This window comes from Mustela erminea, chromosome 2 (genome assembly GCF_009829155.1).
Source record: "Mustela erminea isolate mMusErm1 chromosome 2, mMusErm1.Pri, whole genome shotgun sequence".
NCBI lineage: Eukaryota > Metazoa > Chordata > Mammalia > Carnivora > Mustelidae > Mustela > Mustela erminea.
In genome coordinates, this window is record NC_045615.1 from 56,810,032 (window position 1) to 56,832,379 (window position 22,348).

Below are 22,348 nucleotides of genomic sequence, written 5' to 3' on the forward strand. Positions count from 1 at the left end.
TTATAATTACTTGTATTTCTTTGGTGTTGGTTGTGATCTCTCCTCTTTCATGCATGATTTTATTTATTTGGGTCCTTTCTCTTTTCTTTTTGATAAGTCTGGGCAGGGGTTTATCAATCTTACTAATTTTTTCAAAGAACCAGCTCCTAGTTTTGTTGATTTGTTCTTTTTTTTTTTTTTTTTCTATTTCATTGATTTTTGCTCTGATCTTTATTATTTCTCTTCTGCTGGGTTTGGGCTTTCTTTGTTGTTCTTTCTCCAGCTCCTTTAAGTGTATGATTAGGTTGTTTATTTGAGACCTTTCTTGTTTCTTGTGAAAGACTTGTATCGCTATATATTTTCCTCTCAGGACTGCCTTGGCTGTGTCCCTCAGATTTTGAACTGTTGTGTTTTCATTATCATTTGTTTCCATGAATTTTTTCAATTCTTCTTTAATTTCCTGATTGACCCATTCGTTCTTTAGAAGGATGTTCTTTAGTCTCCATGTATTTGGGTTCTTCCTGAATTTCCTCTTGTGATTCAGTTCTAGCTTCAGAGCGTTGTGGTCTGAAAATATGCAGGGAATGATCCCAGTCTTTTGATATCAGTTGAGACCTGATTTTTGACCCAGGATGTGAACTCTTCCGGAGAATGTTCCATGTGCACTAGAGAAGAATGTGTATTCTGTTGCTTTGGGATGGAATGTTCTGAATGTATCTGTGATGTCCATCTGGTCCAGTGTGTCATTTAAGGCCTTTATTTCCTTGTTGATCTTTTGCTTGGCTGATCTGTCCATTTCAATGAGGGGAGTGTTAAAGTCCCTTACAATTATTATATTATTGTCGATGTGTTTCCAGAAGTGATATATTTCTTTTGCAAGCTATATTCATTATGTTCTTACCTCCTTTACATATTTTTGTATCATGTGACTCTTCTAGTTATTGTGTCCATTGTCCTTGAGAGCTTATTAGTGGTACTAGTCACAAATTATCAAAAGTTCAGTTTTTACTAAGTAAAGGTAACATTTGTAGAATAGAGGAGACTGAAGTAGTGAACTAACAAGCCGTTGACAATTCTTGATGAATTGAGAATCCTGGATTGCCGTTGAATAATGGCAGTTACCTAAATCTCAGTTTTTCCACACATTCTCTAAAAACTGACACAGATCATCAAAGAGATAAAGTAAAACCAACTAATATAACCTATGCCTTAAGTATAACTAGAAGACAGACTAAGACCTTCAGATTACTAGGGAGACAAAGAAATATCAAAATCTAGCCTACTTAGCATCAGAGCCTGTGATGGAATTCATTGAGACTGCCGAAACTACTTTTAAAAGATGAGAGGAAAGTTGGTTGAACCAGGAGCCCAAGGGTACATAGTTAAAAATGCCTACAGGAAGAAAAAGTCCTAGCCTGGAACATACTAAGATATGGTCTTAGATTCAATGAGAGCATTCGCTGTTGAGAAATGAAAAGGAAGAGACTTTAAAGTACACAGGACCCTAGGCAGTACATCTGATGGGTGCCACTTTTGGGGATGATCTTGTTTTGCCTTGCAGACTTGATGGTGAAGGGAAAGCAGGAAGCAAGATAGGAAAATTAAGTGTTCTGGAGAAATAAGAAAGCCCTAAAATTGGAAGACAAACTAGAAACCGCCTTTGGTTTAAGTCCAGAATAGAGAGCTTTTGAACTAGAAATCTAGCTATGCATCCCAAATATTTACCCTTAGTGCATAAATTTTTATTGCCCATGAACGGAAAATAAAAACTATACACTGAATAGAATATTGCAAATGATAAACAGATTGCTACAGTGAATAAAGCAAAAAATAAGAACCAGCATTTTAGCTGTTAAAAGTGTTCTTCCTAAACCAACCATAAAGCCATTATCAGTAACATTACACCATGACCTATATTAAATATCTTTAAGCCTTTGCATACATGAAGAGAAAAAATTCCTCAAGTAAGAGTTTGAGATTCTTGAAACAGAAGTGGATGAATACCAGAGTGATGTGAAAGAAGAGTTGGCTAGAAGAAATTGAAGAAAAATAACCATTTTAGAAATTAAAACTTGGATTATAACAGGAAAGAATAGAGTTGACTGAAAATTTATTAGGAAGCATTGAAGAAAACAGGCAAATGATTGATGTAGAAGATAGGGAAAAGATCCATTATATACACAATTGGAGCCCAAAAGGAGAAAAACAAAACAATGAATGAGCTAATATTTAAAACTAGAAATTTTTCTGAAGGAAAGAAAGACCAGAATCTACGTGATGTGAAAGAAGCAGCCATGTACTTGCAAAAATTGACCTGTAATGGGAAATTCAGAGACTTAGTCTAGTAAAACTTCTACTTATGCATTTATTTGTGTCTAAGCGAAAAACAAAAGCACAACTTTTTCTTTCACAAATAAATTCATCACTTGGTGACCATAAAAAAAAAAGTAAAAATAAGTACAAAGGAAAGATTCTTAGAGCCTCCATTCAAAAAGGTGAAGTTTTTTAAAAAGGAAAGATAATCAGATTGGCATCAGACTTCTCACTGGCAATATACAAAGCAATTCAATAATGGAACAGTGTTTTTAAAAAATTCAAGAAATAGGAATTTTATATTGTGCCAACCTGCTCCTTATCAAATCCATAAAAAAAAAAAAAAAAGAGCCAGTAAACATGGAAAAACCCAGGGATCACTATACTCATTAGTCTTCCACCGGAATCTTCTAAACACGTGCTGCCCAGTATTCATTATTTGATGTGGCTATTGAACATTTGAAATGAGGCTAGTCTGAATTTAGGCACACTGTAGATTTCAGGGACTTAGTACCAAAAAAATACATAAACTATGTCATTAACAGTTTTAAAAATAGTGATTACACATTGAATCTCATTTTTAAAGTTTTTTAAGATATTTACAAATACTTGATTTCTTCTGCAGCTTTATAGGCCATTGTTTGTTTATTTTTTTTATTAACATATAAAACATTATTTTAGGGGTACAGGTCTGTGAATCATCAGTCTTACAGAGTTCATAGCACTCATCATAGCACATATCTTCCCTATAGGCTATTGTTTCTTGAATTGTGGGTGATGGCTGATTGAAATAGTTTTAAGAGTTGGGCACCCAATAAGATATGATGGAAAATGCGTGTTGTCAATAAAATCCAATTGGGTAATTCAGTATAAGAAAGGACATTTAAAAGAAGACATTTAAAATAGTGAACTTGGGTGCCTGGGTGGCTCTGTTGTTGTGTCTGCCTTCAGCTCAGGTCATGATCCCAGGGTCCTGGGATCAAGTCCCACATCAGACTCCCTGCTTGGCAGGAGGCCTGCTTCTCCCTCTCCTCCTCCCTCTCTCGCTGTGTCTCTCTGTGTCAAATAAATAAATAAATAAAATCTTTAAAATAAAATAATGAACTTAAGTTCAATGTTCAGGGGTTAGAGTCTAAGGAAGAGAAAGCATGTAGGTTCCAAGATATGTTCTGTGCATTTAGTCAAAAGCAGAAAGAGGACAGTGTATATCCAAATATATTGGTATCCAAGAGTTTGTAGAAAGGGACCATGGAAAGGCTTGATCTGATTGGAAGAATGAGAAAGACCATCTTAAAATCTGTCATAGGCCATAAGATTAATAACAGAAACAAGATATAACTGTGGTGCTGATTGCAGTTTGCCCTCTGATGTGCTTTTAAGCTGTAATTCATAAGGATCAAAAAAGTTCTTGTTATGTGCAATCTCCAGAAGGAGATAAGCTTCCATTGGTATTTGTACTTTGTGATTAAAACATTGGCAGAGGATCTGGTTTTCTAACATTAGCTATAAATGTTACCATTTTGCTTCTTAAGTTTGCTAAATTTGAAGAACTTCTCATGTTCCTAAGAGAGAGTAAAATATGTAAGAGAAATGTGATTTGAAATGATGCTATATGCCAAATATATACTTAAGATCTGTCCTCAATATTTATAGTACCAGTGCTGACTTACTATCACTGAGAACTACACTTTTAAGTTATTGTTGAGAGAGAAGTGATGGGGGAGGTGCTGCTGTGTCTTCTTGACATTCTTTTTCAACAGGATAGGGTTTGTATGTAACTCAGCCTGGACAGCTAACTGTGGATTTTCTGTGGCCATATACTTGATTGATGTAATGGGCTTCTGGCTTTTTTTTTTTTTAAGCTTTTTTTTAAAATTCCAATTAGTTAACATACAGTGTAATATTAGTTTCAGTTGTGCAATAGAGTGATTCAGCACTTCCATACAACACTCAGTACTCATTGCAAGTGCCCTCCTCAATCCTTATCACCTATATAACAAATCCTTCCTCCCACCTACCCTCTGGTAACATCAGTTTATTCTCTATAGTTGCGAGTCTGTTTCGTGGTTTGGACCGTTCCCCCCTCCCCATTTTCCCTTTCGCTCGTTTGTTTTGTGTAACTGGCTTCTTTAATCAATTAAGCACTATTCCAGTATGATTTGAATGTGTTAAAGAGTATGTGGCATATAAATTGGATTTTTTAAAAAGATAAATTGGATTTTTGATTGATAACAGTGAATTAGAAATGAATTAATAATACTAGTGTATGATTAAGAATTATATATTCTCAACAGAAAGGTATAGTTTGATATTTAAAGAAAAATAGCTTATAGTAACAGATTACTATCCGTGTATTCAGTGTCTTCACTGTGATTATAGATGTTTGAACCTGGTATTAAAGGAGTGGTCAGTATCATAGTTTTTTTTTTTTTTTTACCTCTGTAGAACTTGATAGTCCATTATGGTTAGTTATGTTTCCTCTCGAAAGCTTCCTTACCTGATTTAAATGCTTTCATTTTTATCTCTTGTAATTCAGAGTTCTGGAGTACCCATTTGGCATTGTAAAAGAAAGATTAGAGTTTCACCATTATGTAGACACTGAAATCTATAAATGAAATATTTTGTGAAATAATAAAAATTTAATGAATCATTTTTCCTAATGAAAGCTTCCTTATAAAATATATATATTCTTCTTATTATAACTAATTGATTATATTTAACAATTTATTTTGATATATGGCATAAGGTGAGGATCTAATTTTATTTGTTTCTAAATAATCAATTTTCTCAACAACATACATTGTTTAATCTACTCCTTTTTGGTTGATAATATTCCTTTTTATCATATAATAACTGCTTAATTTAATGTAATTGGGCAGCTTTTGAGTTTTATTCTGTTCCATTAATCTGTTTGTCTTTTTGTTCTAACTGTGCTATTTTAATTATATTAGCTTTACTGAAGAAATTTCTTTTTATAAATCTGTCAAAAAGTTTTACTTTCATGGATTTAGTATACCACAGAAATTGTGGAAATGCACTGTCACATTCCTGAAAATTCGTATGGGAATTGAGATAAGCTATAAATTAATTTTGAAAGAATTAAAAACTTCTCAGCATTTTGTCTGTCAATTTAAGAACACAGATTATATATCTTTAAGTGTTTTTGTGTCTCAGTGAGATGTACTTTGATTCATGCTTTCTATACATATCCTGTTTTAAGTATTCCTACAAATTTTACATTTTTTGGTTTGGCAAATGGAGATTGTCCCATTATAACTTCCAAGTGGTTATTGTTAGAGATCAATTTGAAATCTGTGTTGATTTTTATATTTTTATTGGTATTCAGCTACCTTCTGAATCCACTTAGTAGTTAAAATAAAACTTTAGCTAGTTCTTTTGGGTTTTGCTGTCAGAACATCCACAAAATGACATTTTTGCTTCTTATTATGTTGGCTTGAACTTCCAGCAAAATAGTAAATAACAGTGATGTGAATGATATCTTACTTTAATTTCTGCTAATAATGGCAGTCCTTCTAATGCTTCATCATTCAGTATAACACCTCTTGATTTAATGTAAAAGGTTTTCTTCATATTAAAATTATCTTAATTCAAAGATGATTTTTTAAAAAAAATCAAGAGTGGTTACCTTTAAAACATAATCCTTTAGCCTGATCACTTAATATTAAAAATAGTATCTATTGCTTTTAATATTATAAAGTTTATGATAAAATTATTCGTTGGCAGCATTATTACTAGAGGAAGTTTTCCCTTTTTTTTCTTTTTTTTTTTTTAAGTTTTATTTAACAGATCACAAGCAGGCAGAGAGGCAGGCAGAAAGAGAGGGGGAAGCAGATTCCCCACCAAGCAGAGAGCCTGACACAGGACTCGATCCCAGGACCCTGAGACCGTGTCCTGAGCTGAAGGCAGAGGCTTCAGCCACCAAGCCACCCAGGTGCCCCAGGAAGTTTCTCTTAAGAATGGGAAGTGCAACATAGTTTTACAATCTCAGAATCAAGACCACTTAGTAAACTATGAGGTTCAGTATAATTTGTATCTTTCTTTGTATATTCAGGGACAAATACTTATCTAATAAGAATTAGAACCTAAAGAATAATTAAAATTAACGTGAATTATGTATTTTAGAATATTTATGAATAAATAATATAGAATAAATAAATAAAATAGAATAATATTTTAGAATTATTAAATGGTCTTATAAACATAGGAAATTTCTCAATTTAGTATTGTATAGCCCCCAAAGTTTTCAAAACTGCAGAGTAAAGCATTACTTTTTTTAGGGGTGTCATACAATTTTTGTATTAAGTTTTTAATTTTAAGTCCAGTTAACATACAGTATTATTAGTTTCAGGTGTACAATATTGCAGTTCAGAAATTCTGCACATTACTCTCTGCTCATCATGATGTATGCTCTTTAATTCCCATCACCCTATTTCTGTTTCTCTCTTTCTCTCTTTTTTTCTTTGCTCATTTGTTTTGTTTTTAAAATTTGACATATAAGTGAAATCATGTGGTATTTGTCTTTCTCTGACTTACTTCACATTAGCATTATACACTAGCCCCATCCATGTTGTTGCAAATAGCAAGATTTCATTTTTGTTTTCATGGCTGCTTAGTATTCCATCAAGTGTGAGTGTGTGTGTGTGTGTGTGTGTGTGTGTGTGTGTGTGTGTACGTACACATACCACATCTTATCCATTCATCTTTCAATGGACATTTAGGCTGCTTCCATAATTTGGCTCTTGTAAATAATGCTACAGTAAATGTAGAGGTGTATGGATCCCTTTGAATTAGTGTTTTTGCATTTTGGGGGTAAATACCCAGTAGTGCAATTATTGGATTCTAGAGTAGTTCTAATTTTGAGGAACCTCCACATTGTTTTCCATAGAGGCAGCATCAGTTTGCGTTCCCACCAACAGTGCATGAGGGTTCCTTTTTCTCCGCATCCTTGCCATCATGTTGTTTCTTGAGTTTTTTATTTTAGCCATTTTTGGCAGGTGTAAGGTGATATCTCATTATGGTTTTGATTTGTATTTCCTTGATGATGAATGATGTTCTGCATCCTTTGATGTGTCTGTTGGCTATCTGTATGTTTTCTTTGGAGAAATGTCTATTCATGTCTTCTGTCTATTTTTTAATTGAATTATTTGTGTGCTTGTTTTTTGTTTTTGTGTTTGTTTTTTTTGGTGTGTGTGTGTGTTGAGTTGTATAAGTTCTTTATATATTTTGGATACTAATGCTTTATTAGATATGTACTTTGCAAATATCTTCTCCCATTCATTAGGTCGTCTCTTAGTTTTTTGGTCGTTTCCTTTGCTGTGTAGAAGTTCTTATTTTGATGTAGTCCCAGTAGTTTATTTTTGCTTTTGTTTCCCTTGGCTCAGGAGATATACAAAAAATGTTCATCCATAGAAAAATGTTCTATGAATGATGTCAGAGAAATGCATAATGCTGTCTTCTAGGATTCTTATGGTTTCAGGTCACACATTTAGGTCTTTAATCAATTTTGAGTTTGTGTATTGCATAAGAAAGTGGTCCAGTTGCATTCTTTTCAATGTAGATGTACAGTTTTCCCTACATCATTTGTTGAAGAGACAGTCTCTTTCCCATTGGATATTCTTGCCTCTTTTGTCAACGATTAGCTGACTGTGTAATTGTGGGTTTATTACTGGACTTGGATCCCATTGATCTATGTGTCTTCCCCCCGCCTCACCACCAGTACCATAATGTTTTGATTACTACAGCTTTATAATATAACTTGAAGCCTGGAATTGTCATACCTTCAGTTTTGTGTTTTGTTTTGTTTTGTTTTGTCAAAATTGCTTTGGCTATTAGGGGTCTTTTGTGGTTCCGTACAAATTTAAAAGTTGTTTTGTGAAAAACAACTAGTTTCTGTGAAGCTAGTTCTAGTTCTGTGAAAACTACTTTTGGAATTTTTAAGGGGATTGCATTAAATCTGTAAATTGCTTTGGGTAGTATAGACACTAACAATACTAGTTTTTCCATTCTATGAGCAGAGGATGTTTTTTCCATTTCTTTGCATTGTCTGGAATTTCTTTCATCAGTGTTTTCTAGTTTTCGGAGTACAAATCTTTCACCTCTGCGGTTAAGTTTATTCCTAGATATTTTACTGTTTTGGATGTAATTGTAAATGGGATTATTGTCTTAATTTAACTTTCTTCTTCATTTTTAGTGTATAGGAATGTAACAGATTTCTGTATATTGATTCTGTATCCTAAAACTTCACTGAATTTATTAGTTCTAGTAGTTTTTTGGTGGAGTTTTTTAAGTTTTCTATATATCGTATCATGTTGTCTGCAAATAGTTACAGTTTTACTTCTTCCTTACTAATGTAGATGCCTTTTATTTCTTTATGTTGTCTGATTGCTATGGCTAGGATTTCCAGTACTATGTTGAATAAAAGTGATGAGTGGACATTCTTATCTTACTCCTGCCCTTAGGGGAAAAGCTCTGTTTTTCACTGTTGAGTATGTTAGCTGTGGGTTTTTCATATATGCCCATTTATTATGTTGAGGTATGTTCCTTCTAGATAGACCCTGTCCAGTGCTTTTATCACGAACGGATATTGTACTTCGTCAGATGTTTTTTTCCCTGATCTGTTGAAATGATTATGTTTCTTTTTTGAAGATTTTATTTGAGAGAGAGAATGAGGGAGTGTCAGAGGGAGAAGCAGACTCCCTGCTGAGCAGGGAGCCCCATGTGGGACTCAGTCCCCATGTAGGACTCAGTCTTGGGACTCCAAGGTTATGACCTGAGCTGAAAGCAGTTGCTTACCCAACTGAGGCACCCAGGCACTCTGATCATACGGATTTTATTCTTTCTCTTATTGATGTAATGTATCAAGTAAAGGGAAACTGTTTACAATTGCGAGGTTATATCAGTCTTTGAATTATGTCCATAGCAATAAATTTAGCTATTTATTTTTTATGTTTAGATGACTCAACCCTGAAAGTGTTAACTTTATTACTTATGATTTTTCTTACTTTAATGTACTTTTTCATGGATTCCTCTTTGTGAGTTTTTAATGTTATGTGAATTTTGGTATTTTAAGATTTAATGGGGGCACCTGGGTGACTCAGTGGGTTAAAGCCTCTGCCTTGGGCCAGTCATGATCCCAGGGTCCTGGGATAGAGCCCCGCATCCGGCTTTCTGTTCAGCAGGGAAGCTTTCTGTTTTCCCTTCCTCTCTCTCTGCCTGCCTCTCTGCCTACTTGTGATCTGTCTGTCAAACAAATAAAATCTTAAGGAAAAAAAAAAAGATTTAATGAGGGGCACCTGGGTGGCTCAGTCTTTAAGCGTCTGCCTTCAGCTCCGGTCATGATCCTATGGTGCTGGGATCAAGGCCCATATTGGGCTCCCTGCTTCTCCCTCTCCCTCCTCCTGCTGCTCTGGCTACTTGTACTCTCTCTCTACTGTCAAGTAAATAAATAAAATCTTTTTAAAAATGTAAGATTTAATGAAATAGGCATATAAATTCTTTTATAAATTAAAAAAATGTTTTAAATACTTGACCTTAAAGATTATTTGTAAAAGTTTCTTACATTTGGCCTTAGGAGAAGAAAGAAACACCAGCCAGAAAAGTAGGCAATTAAAGAAAATTCTTTTTTTTTGCAGTTTGATTTTGTATAAGTCTTACTTTACATAAAACTGTAGTTTATCCATTATGTTAAAACTGGAAGAGATACCACACCATGGGAATAATGTTTTATAGCAAGTTAATAAACAAAAGCACAGTTATTTCATTTTTCATTGTGATTCACTTATTATTTACTGCAGTTTTCATTTTTTGAGTTATGAATGTATGTCAATATAAATGACCAACTGCAAAATGGTTAAATTGGAAAAAATAGTCATGATGTTGAAGACAAAATAGAGCATAAAAGATTAACTCTTTGCTTGAAGTAGTCAAGGTAAGGGAAGAATAGCCAGGAAAAAGAAGAGATCCCAAATTAAGAAGTACTTTTTAGAAGCACATTAAAAAAGAGTGATTCTAATTGAAGAAATACATGGTAAGTCAGTTATGTATCTTCTTATCTGAATAAAAGATACTATATTATTTTTTGTTTGCTGTACAACTAGATCTTGATGAAGGCCAAAAGTATATGCCTTTTTTAAACTTATATGTGGTTTATGGTCATTTTACTCTCTTAAAACAAATCACCAATAACTGAGGAAATCATGAATATTTTGTGTTTTTAGTAAGGTAGAGTTTAGGTATAATTTTCTAGTCTAATAGTCATATAATGGACTATATAATACAGCAAATCTTTATTCCCTAAGTTTTTTAATAAAAGCTAATAGTATTCAGAGCCTTCTTTTGACAGATGCATTCACTTGGAAATTTGGGCTGCTTCACTACCACTTGACAAACCAAGAGAAACTGTGGACTCTAAGGAACAAACTGAGGGTTTTGGAGGGGAGAGGGGAGGGGGGTTGGGTGAGCCTGGTGATGGGTATTGTGGAGGGCATGTATTGCATGAGCACTGGGTGTGGTGCATAAACAATGAATTTGGGTACACTGAAAGAAATAAAACAAAAATTAATACATCATATAAGTCTGAGATCTTAAAAAAGCTAGCACATTTAGGCAGAACAAACATAATTTTTATCTTTCTCTGTAGTTATGCAGGGCTGTTGTAGGAGTAGTAGAGAATACTGTGTGACATTCATGATCCTGCACATCAGTGATTCATGTCTAAAGTAAAAGAAGAACTCCACGTATTGAATGTGGGTGGACCCATTAGAATATTTGTAGAGTAATCGAATATAGTTAAGTTCATACTGCCATGGTATGTCCTGCTTTGGTTAAACATTAACTATTTAAAGTTAGATTTGGAGCATTTTGTACAGTCATGTCATACTTTGCACATCTTCTCATCTTCAGGTCTTATACATTCATATATTTAACACTGAGTTTTATTTAGTATGTTGCAAACATTGTGGTATCTCTTAATAATGACAAATTTAGTCCCTTCCCTCAGAAGCTCATTAGTTTGTGATAGAGACTGATGAATAAATGTAAAATTACAACTTTTCACAAGTGCTATAATAGAGGTATGTTTAGTGTCTGGTGGGAGTATATCTATTTAGTGACTTAAAGATAGTAAAAATACCTATGTCAGATCAAAAGGGAAAAACCATAAAATGAACGAAAGGCAATATTGTATGATAATTAAACTTAAAAAAAAAATCAATTCTTAAGTTGTTAATTGAATGGGTTTTTGTTTGTTTTAGAAGACAAGAAGTAGTTATTTTATATGAAACAGAATGAACTAATTTATACTGTGTTGCTCTGTGAATGACTCTAATAGTATGCATGCTAATGCTTTTGGTTCATTAACCACACTTTTTTTTTCTTTTTAAAATTTGATTGATTTTACTATCTGATTAAAGCATGGGATTTTAACAGCATTATACATAAAATTTTTACATAGAAAACTACATAGCATTTCATATTATAGGATTCTGCTTGTTCTTTAAAAAATGTATGCATCCATCAGGCAAGGAATGTTTTTTATTAAATTATCAATATTAAATGCACTTATCATCATGTACAGATTAAACAAATATAGCTAATTTTTAGACATTTTAAGTAGGTAAATATACACTTTGCACATAAAGAAATAATTGAAACAAATGTGCAGATAAAATGCTTAAAAAATACGGACACTGAAAGAAGTATACCTTTGGTGAGTGTCTTAGTTTGAGAGCAAAGATTTCCAGATATATTCATTCTTCTAAATATTTAGCTTTGGTTTCTTTCTCAAACTACAAAGCTGCTGGTAGCAAAACTCCAGGATTTCACATGAGTTCAAGCTCTATCTTTAACACAAATGTTAACAGAACTCAGAAAATGCACTATAAAGAATCCAGCTTCTCAAGGGCAAAAATGAACTATTGGGACTTCATCAAGATAAAAGTCTTTTACACAGCAAGGGAAACAGTCAACAAAACCAAAAGACAACTGACAGAATAGGAGAAAATACTTGCAAATGACATATCAGATAAAGGGCTAGTATCCAAAATCTGTAAAGAATTTATCAAACTCAACACCCAGAGAACAAATAATTCATTCAAGAAATGGGCAGAGGACATGAACAGACATTTCTGCAAAGAAGACATCCAAATGGCTAGCAGACACGTGAAAAAGTGCTCAACATCACTTGACATCAGGGAGATTCAAATCAAAACCTCAATGAGATACCGCCTCACACCAGTCAGAATGGCTAAAATTAACAAGTCAGGAAATGACAGATATTAGTAAGGATGTGGATAAAGGGGAACTCTCCTACACTGTTGGTGAAAATGCAAGCTGTTGCAGCCAGCCACTCTAGAAAACAGTATGGAGGTTCCTCTGAAAGTTGAAAATAGTTACTCTACAACCTAGCAAGTGCACTACTGGGTATTTACTGTAAAGATACAAATGTAGTGATTGGAAGAGGCACGTGCACCCCGACATTTATAGCAGCAATGTCCACAGTGGCCAAACTATGGAAAGAGCCTAGAAGTCCCATCTATGGATGAATGGGTAAAGATGTGGTATATGTATGTGTGTGTGTGAGAGTGAGTGAAGAGACTCTTAATCTCAGAAAACAAACTGAGGGTTTCTGGAGTGGAGGGAAGTGGGAGGAGTGGGGTGGCTGGGAGATGGACATTGGGGAGGGTTTGTGCTATGGTGAGCACTGTGAATTGTGTAAGACTGTTGAATCACAGACCTGTACCCCTGAAACAAATAATATATGTTAATTAAAAACCAGTTTCTGTCTCAACCAATTCTAGACCTGGGCTATCCATAAAGTAGCTATTGACCCCATGTGGCCTTTGAATACTCGAAAGGGGACTAGTTGAAATTGAGATGATTTACAGCCTCAGAGTCCTTAAAAAAAAAGTAAAATGAGGGGCACCTGGGTGGTTCCATTGGTTAAGCTTCTGCCTTCGGCTCAGGTCATTATCCCAGGGTCCTGGGATGGAGTCCTGTGTTGGGCTCCCTGCTCAGCAGGGGGGTCTGCTTCTCCCTCTCCCTCTACCCTGCTTGCTTCTGTCTCTCTCTCAAATAAATAAATAAAATCTTTAAAAAAAGTAAAATGACTCAATTTTTGTGTTGATTATATATTGCAGTGATAACATTTTATATAAATGTTTATTGAACCTAATATCATCTGTTTCTTTTTACCTTTTTTAATGTAGCTTCTAGAAAATTTTGAGTTTTTTATGTAGCTCACATTATCTTTCCATGGGCCATCACTGTTTTATACCAATGTTTCTCAAACTTTAGGTACATAAAAACTATTTGGAAGGATTGTTAAAACATATATACTTGGGTTCTATCCTGAAAGATTCTGATTCAGTGGTTTTACATGGGGCCTGGCAATTTGCATTTTTAATAAGCTCCCAGTGGATGCCAGTGTGCTAATCTTTGGATCACACTTCAAGTAATAAGGCTCTAATGTGGACAGTATCTTTTCAGTAGGGTTGAAAAGAATGTCTGGGATGAATCAAAGTCTGTATCAGTGTTCACCCAGTCTCTTATTTGGTATAATTTTTTTTTTTTTAAGATTTTACTTATTTATTTGACAGAGATTACAAGTAGACAGAGAGGCAGGCAGAAAGAGAAGAAGGGAAGCAGGCTCCCTGCTGAGCAGAGAGCCTGATGTGGGGCTCGATCCCAGGACCCTTGGGATCATGACCTGAGCCGAAGGCAGAGGCTTTAATCCACTGAGCCACCCAGGCACCCCTTATTTGGTATAGTCTATGAATAAAATACTGTCATCCTTTGTAGAGGAATTTAATTATGAACTTTGTGCTAGACCTTTGAAGAAAAATTTGTGGAATTTTGTCAAAGACTAACTTTTTTATATGAGTATATATTCATTTTCATGTAAATAGGAAAATAAAGAGAAAATTAAAAGCAGCTGTTTATAAAATAGGAAAGTAAGATTCAGTCTGTCATTTCTAAGACCACAGAATTTATTTACACATCGAAAGAAGAGGAAGAAAATTTACTAAAAAATGGAACAAAACAAAACATGTAAAGATGACAGACCTTTTATCTCAACTGTTTGCTTTTTGGATATTTTTCCTCATTTCTATTTTTTTAATTTTAATTTTTTATTTTAGAGAGCAAGAGAGCAGAAGTAGGAGGGGCTGGAGAAGGAGAGAGAATCATAAGCAGATTCCATGCTGAGCCTAGAGCCCTAAGCAGGGCTCAATCTCACAACCAGAGTGGAAACCAAGTCAGATGCTTAACCGACTGCGCCACCCAGGCACCTCTCATTTCTGTATTCTTAAAAACAGTTAAACAGGGGATGATGAAATTAGAATGGGGAGAAAGATATGATGAAGAGAAGTCAGAGTGGGGGACAATAGTGGAGGATGGAAGAGAATAGTAAATAATAATAGAAAGCAATGAGGACATTGAAGATTGTATTTAAGGTTGGAACAGTTCTTTAGTGTCCTCTACTATGATGCTTACAGACCTGTTCAGCTATTTTCAGGGCCAAGGAAGGATTTATTCATGGTTTTACCTTAGCAAATAGTTACTCAGGCTTAAAGAAGAGCCCTAGTTTTTTAAAGAAAATCTTTCTTTTCCTTTCTTTTTCTTCCTCTCCCTTCCTCCTTCCCTCCCTCCTCTCCTTTTTTCCTTCCTTCTTACCTACCTTCCTTCCTTCCTGCCCTAAGACTAGAAAGTACTTTTTAATATTGATCCTTATGCTTTATCCTTGCCATTGCCACCCATTGGTCCTTTTTCTAACTCCTGGATAAACAAACAGTATGTTTCCTCCCTAACAGACCCGTATTTGGAGATGACTATCATATTTCTTACTTCCTCAGTTGGCCCTGTATGATAACAAAGCAACAGTAATATGTTGATAGAAAATAATAGAGCAGAGGTTGAGAATATTTTTTCCTGCTATCTGTATGGCAGATAGAAGATATTGTTACTTGAAAGTATTTGTTTAAGAGGATAAGATGATCTCGGGGCAGAGGTACCTTCGGGTTCTCAAGAGAAATAGAACCAATAGTGTGTGTGTGTGTGTGTGTGTGTGTGTGTGTGTGTGTACACCTATACATATATATGTGTGTGTGTGTAGGGTTGAGAGAGAATTATTTTAAGAAATTGACTCACTTGATTATGGAGCCTGACAAATCCAAAATCTGCAGGGTGGGCTGGTAGGATGGCAACCCAGAGAAGAGCTGATATTGCTGTTCAAATTTGAAGGTGGTCTGTTGTCAAAATTTCCTCTTCCTAGGGTGGGATAGGGATGTATGGTGCAGGAATGGGGAGAAAGGGTTAGGGAGGTCAGTTTTGTTTTATTCAGGTCTTTATATCTGTTTGGATAAGGTCTAGCCACATTATGGAAGGCAGTTTGCTTTATTCATACTCTATGCATTTAAATGTTACTCTCATCCAAAAACACCCTCACTGAAACATTGAGAATAATGTTTGAACAAATACCTGGGCACCATAGCACAGCCAAGTTGACAACTTAAAAGTAATATATATTTTAATGAAGTATCAAAATGGATTGTGTGGCAATAATATTACATTTTGGGATAACTACTAGTGAAGAATGATGCCATTAGTATTAAATCTTTCCACACAAGAATCTGTAATTGATTTTACTGAGGTTTTCCATGACCTTTTTTTTTTTTTTATATTCATTGGGATAAATCCCAAAATGAAGCTCCAAGAGGCAGAGTGATGGTTTTTTTTAAAAGGGCGTAGACTCAAAGTCTAGATTTTAGCACACAATGTTCTGTGAGGTGAGTTCATTTTAGATGCATGTAATTTTCTCTTCCCATAGTTAAGTATTACACATCTTTTCTATTCATTGTACTAAAGAAGCAAACAGAATGTTTTCATTTGGCTCATAATAACTTAGTTATGGATTGATCATCTTTTCCTTCTGATGTGTGCATGTGGGAGGGATAATATAAAGGCCAGGTAATTTTCTGCAATGATTTCTGAAGGTTTAAAGAACATTTTTGCATATGTTTGCTTTTGAAAACATGTAATCTAAGGCTGATTAGCTTAATGCAAAGTGAAAACTTTAGTTTCTGCATGAGCTAGTGATAGGTAATACTATAAGAAAACTTGCATTCTTGGTGTGAGAATTCCTAAAATATAAGGCAATCTCATTATAAACTCAATCTTTTCTTTTAGAAGTAATTGCAACTACTACACCTCAATAAATGTAAAATTGTTGCTCTATCTTTAGTATTCTATAATGGTTTATACATCCCTCTGAATTTAGCATATATTAATCATATGCCTTTTTCATATTCAGCTACAAACTCTTTAAGGGCAGGGCAGTTCTTCAACTAGCATTAATTGGGTATCACCATATATTAGTTGGTACTTTGCCCTGGAGAGTTTCGATAGACAAGTAATAGAAAAATTTTATATATACAATACATTATGTAATAGAGCTGATTACTAAGTCCTGGGGAAACAGAGAGCTAGATTCTTTCAGTGTGTCACATAGGGACTGACATTTCATCTGGATCCTAATGGATAAATAAATGAGTGTTTTATGGGTATATACCACTTCTACTTGCCTCTTCTTCAAACCTTGAATGGTAACTGTCTACCAATTCCATTTCCCAATTCTATCAGCCTTCTGCTGTTGACAAAAAAAAATCATGCAGTGTTACAGAATGTTGCTATTACAATTTAGGGTCTCTAGCCTCAACTGGCAATGCTTTTACATATTCCTCTTTTGTAGAATTTATTTTTCTCCTTCTCTGCTTAGAATATGCTTGATTGCCCTTCAAAACTTGGCTCAAATGTTCTTCTTATTGAAAATTTCCATGGTCTTTATACTTCCATGGTCTTTATAGGGCTGTGATTGTTTCTCACTGTATCTGTTGTACGTAACCTCATTGTAGTATCAGTCACATTGAATTGTGATAATTTGTTAACCTCTCTCTGGACAGCTTTCTGAGGATATGATTTGTATCCTATATATCTTTTATTCCCAACATAGTAAGGATTCAGTAAAAATAAATTTTTTGAATGATCTCATCTATTCCCAAGTCTTCAACTCTTAAAAAGGTGCTAAAACCCTGGGAAATAACTACAATGTTGTGTGTGAGTATTGGAGGAGAGGTGTGAGTTTGACAAGCAGAATCATCACACTGGATTTTGAAAATATAATGTACTTAACCCAGGTAATGTGAGGGTTTAAGGATTAGGAGAAGAACATCTTAAGCAAAGGAAACAATATAAATAAAGTCACAGTGGTAGGAGGAAAGATGATTCAATTAGAACCTGAAGTTTCTGGTATGGCCAGCAAAAAAAAAAAAAGTATGTTCAGGGAAGGCTCAAGAGATGAATGGAAAAGGGAGTAAGGGTTCAAATTATGAAAGGAATTTTATGCCATGTGTCTTGATCTGCTTAGGCTGCTATAACAAAATACCCAAGACCTGGTGGCATTTCTCACAGTTCTGAAGGTTGAGAAGTCCAAGTCAAGGCATTGGCAGATTCATGTCTGGTAAGACCTGCTTCCTAATTCATAGACACCTGTCTTTTTTGCTGGAACCTTACATGGTAGAGGAAGCCAGGCATCTCCCTGGAGTCTCTGTAAGGTCGCAAATCTCATTTGTGGGAATACCCCTATGACCTAATCTTGTCGCAAAGGCCCCACCTCCTAATAGCATCACACTGGGGTTAGGTTTCAACATATGAATGGCAGGGTGGGGGCGAGGGACACAAACCTTTCATCTGTAGCTGCAAGCTAGGGAAACCAGCAAAAGCAAATAAAAATGAGGTTTGTGTTTTGAAAAGATTTGTGGTAACAGATTAAAAGAGGAGATGGGGAATAGCCAAGGAGAAGAAAGAGGAGGAGGAGGATGGTTTTTCTTCGGAACAGGAGTTAAGGATAGTTAACGTCATAGAGAAGTTTAGGTGTAAAGGAACAAAATACTTATGCTCTGAATTATCAGGAAAGGTTATCTGTTGGCCATGATGGAGAATATGAGAATATGGCATATATGGAGAATTTTATGTTTAGAATTACTGGCTTAGGAGATGTGAAAGGGAAATGACTAGGGATAAATAAAATGGTTACTGAACAGTGTTGAAGGTCCAGTTAAGATTGTAAAATGCAAATTTGTGTGGTACTAGCTTTCATATTTAATAACATTTTAAAATTGGAAAGCAGGAAGAAGTATATGGCTGGATTCATCTAGTGTCAGGGATTGAATAACAAGGTGAAATAGCTGAGGTTTTAGGAAACAGGTAATACTAGAATTGTTGAAATCATTGATCATTTTATTTTATTTAGAGTAGGTAGAGATGAGATCAGTCATGAAAAGAGCAGATAGATTGGGGAAAGAAGGAAGAGTTGAATAAATACAGGTTTTAGTGAGATTAAAAAATATTTACATACCAATAAGGAAATAAAATACATGATAAAATAGAAGAATGTGATCAGAAAGTGATTTCCAGATTTAAATTTTCAACTGTGGAGCAGCTCTACATGATGAAGGGGCTCGCACCCTGGATGTAATGTGTGGTGGATTATTAAAGAGCAGTGGAGAATTAGGCCATTTATTAAAGTCAGGGAATGTGAAGCCAAGTTATTAGCCACTTTGTGTAAATTCACAGATGTTCAGAACAATGGAAGGAATTGGAGGGGTGAGAGAATTCAAGAATAAGATCCATTGTTTTTGAAGATTGGAATATTAGTAATGAGAAGAGTGTCATTGGATGGTAGAAGTTGAAAAGATAGAAATTGGTTTTGAGTCAAGCCAGAGGATAAATGATTTAGAAAAGATATTTTTGAGCTCAGAAAATACCAGCTCAAACTCCAAGCCCTCAGTCTTGGAGTAGAAGGGGAGGACAAAGAGAGTTGAGGAGTTCTGCTTAAGAGCACTTAAAGGGAAGTCTCCAGAGAAGGATTCCAGATCCAGTGAAGGTGGGGAGGTAGAGTTCTAGGAGTGTCTGGTGTTTGTATACTGTAGTTAAGGTTTCCAAATGGCGCAGTGAAGAAGGGTCCAGATGAGGTCTGAAGAAGTTTTGGGATGGGAAAGTCTTTGAACTGACCATCTCACAGTTGTTCTTTTCCCAGTACTACACTCTGTATCACTTGGGAAATTGTCATCTATTTTCTCATTTATGATCTTTTCCAACCTCACTGCTTAACAGAGTGAATTCTTCTTCCCCTTTTGTTCTCCTAGATTAGGCACTGTTAATAGACTACCATCACACATTTTTCTCTTAACACTTGCCCTGTTTCCTCTTTTAGAACATTTTGCCTTGACCTTTACCCTCATTGGTTTATAGAGTTTTTACAATTTGCTATATCTCTTCATTATTATGGAGACCTCAGCAGTGACCTGAGTGGCATATCTGGGAAATCTAGGACCAACTGGAAAAATTTTCAGCACTCATTTTAGGGTGCTGCATATTACCATTCCCTACAGTCTGCAAAAGCATTTTAAGTTTTTAGAGCACAGACATCTCCAGATTGGGGCCAAGGTCACTTTGCCAGTCTTGCTTCTGCTGTCAGGGTAATTGGTTGTTATGGTGATAGGACTGGGGAAGTGTAATCTTGGTAGGGAATGGAGAGTCTGGATTGTTTTTGAGGATAGGGCAGAGGTAAAAGACTTTTGAAATAGTGTACTTGGAAAAGTGTTTTGACTTCTGCCAGATTCTGTAAGCCAAACTAATTTCTTTATTCTCTATGCTATAATGGATACTTAAGTGGCCACAAAAGTTATATGTGAGTTATGTATGGGAAAGGAGAGGGAAGTGGATGGTGAGGATCTTAATAATAACAGACCTCATGATATATGCTATTATTTCCACCATGATACCTACTTTATTTTTGAATCCTGATTCTAGCCACCCTGGGTAATATTTTTGCTTACTCTTGCTTGATCCCTAATACCTTCCATTTTAACATGCATTTACAATCAATAGAGTATAGAAAATGATAGTTCTCTGGGGAAAATGAGTTTCTGAAACAATGGATGATCATCTTAATATCATGAAGGTTAGGCTGATGGAAGCCTAGACTGGGTTAGGTGCCTCTGTACATTGTCTGCTGTGGGATTTCTATCAAGGTTTATAAGTGCTTTTATACTTGTCTGATTCCTCACTATACTATAAATAAACTCTTTGAGAACAAGGTATGTATACATTGATAGCCATTTGCCTAGCACATGGTAGGTACTTACTAAGTATTTAAAGCTAAGTCAATGCGTGAATCTAGTAATTTTTTTTAGAGTGGTCAAGAAACCTCACAAATGTTAACAGTGTAACTCACATTATGTGTAATGATAATAATCTATTTCATTAGTACTTATATTTCTTGAGGAAAGAATTTTCTCAGGAAATGTGGTATATGTTTCCTCATAGCTTTCATTTCATGATGTATGATGTCTGTTGATTTAGTGTTAGCTTTTCAGTATTGTGTGTGTATTTTAAGAGCCATTATTTAGTTACTATTTTATCAGCAGTAATTAAATCCAATATATAACTTATCCCCATTTTTGGTAGGTTATGTTGGTCTTAAGTCAGTTTCTCTTCTTTTCTTCTTCTTTTTAAAAAAAATTTTTTTTAAGATTATTTATTTGAGGGCGCCTGGGTGGCTCAGTGGGTTAAGCCGCTGCCTTCGGCTCAGGTCATGATCTCAGGATTCTGGGATCAAGTCCCGCATCGGGATCTCTGCTCAGCAGGGAGCCTGCTTCCCTCTCTCTCTGCCTGCCTCTCTGTCTACTGTGAGCTCTCTCTGTCAAATAAATAAATAAAATCTTTAAAAAAAAAAAAAGATTATTTATTTGATAGAGAAACAGCAAGAGAGGGAACACAAACAGGGGGAGTGGAAGGAGTGCCCAATGTGCAACCCAATCCCAGGACTCTGGGATCATGACCTGAGCCAAAGACAGACGCTCAACGACTAAGCCACTCAGGCGCCCTGTTTCTCTTTTCAAAGTTGATGGGGGTTTTTGTTACTGCTGTAGCCAAAGTATATTGCAAAGTGTTTGAAAAGATGCCACTCTTTTCAAAATAGTTCAATGCCCCTGTAGCAATTGTAGTGCTAGGCTTATTTTGAATAGAATTATCAGCATTTTGCCTGTTCGTTCTTTGTCCTTATTCTTGATGTCTCTAAATATAAAATCATTTAATGGTCTCAAAGTCTCTTAAACTTACTCTGTAATAAGTATTGTTTCAAGTGACAATCTTGTATGTTACTTTTCTTGAAGTGCTTTGGCTTGGTATTTCTTCCATTCATTTCTCAGAATAGGACTTCTTTCTTCAGTCTCCCAAACACATACTTTTTAAAGAACTGAATTTGCACAAAATATATTATAGTCAACTACTTCTGTGTCACAGGATATAACCCAGTCATTCCCCCTAATAATTAAAAACCTCTACCAGAAGTTTACAAAAATTACTGATTATCGTTTCAACATTAAGTCATCTGTTCAGAAGTGTTCTTTATTTAACCTTTGGGAAATTAACATCAAATTTGTTCTTGGTTAGTAATATCTTCTTTTTTGCTTCCCTATTTTCAACCTTTCATAATTAACTAGTTAATTCATTCAATTTTATTTGGAGTTAGTTGACACAATGTTACAGTAGTTTCAGGTATACAACTTAGTGATTTGATACATTGACACATTGTGCTGTGCTTTGAGTGTCTTTTACTCCTGTGTCTTACTCATTCCATATTTGGAACCCTATACCTGAGCCTCACTCCATAACTCGTAGTTCCTATTCTCTAGGACTGTCCTTGAAAGAAAATATTTAATTTCCTTCCACAAAACTTTAAAAACTTCTCAGTACTACTTAAGCCAACATGATTTCATTTGGATTTGTTTTCTCTTTCTAATAAAACGATAGTAAATCACCACAGATCTTGATCAGTTCTCTCTGCTTCTTTTATGCCATGTCACTACATTACTTTTCTTTTCTTTTTTCCCCCCTGCTTTACTGTTACTTAAGATTCTCCCCCGCCCCCTGCACTTTTTCCTCCTCCTTTTCTCATTTCACAGCCCTCCTCCTTGGA

General features: G+C 35.1%; 1 protein-coding gene across 10 annotated transcripts in view; it reads left to right on the forward strand.

Moving 5' to 3' along the window:
* Nucleotides 1–22,348, forward strand: part of RAP1GDS1 (Rap1 GTPase-GDP dissociation stimulator 1) — a 153,997-nt gene that overhangs the window by 33,375 nt on the left and 98,274 nt on the right. The window contains exon 1 of one of the 10 annotated variants that reach the window (XM_032332956.1): nt 17,728–17,824. The exons of the other annotated variants lie outside the window; for them this stretch is intronic. Within the exon in view, the coding sequence (XP_032188847.1) occupies nt 17,818–17,824 (7 nt within the window). The 5' untranslated portion in view covers nt 17,728–17,817. Of the gene's footprint in view, nt 1–17,727; nt 17,825–22,348 lie in introns of those variants that run through there. 10 annotated transcript variants of the gene reach the window in all.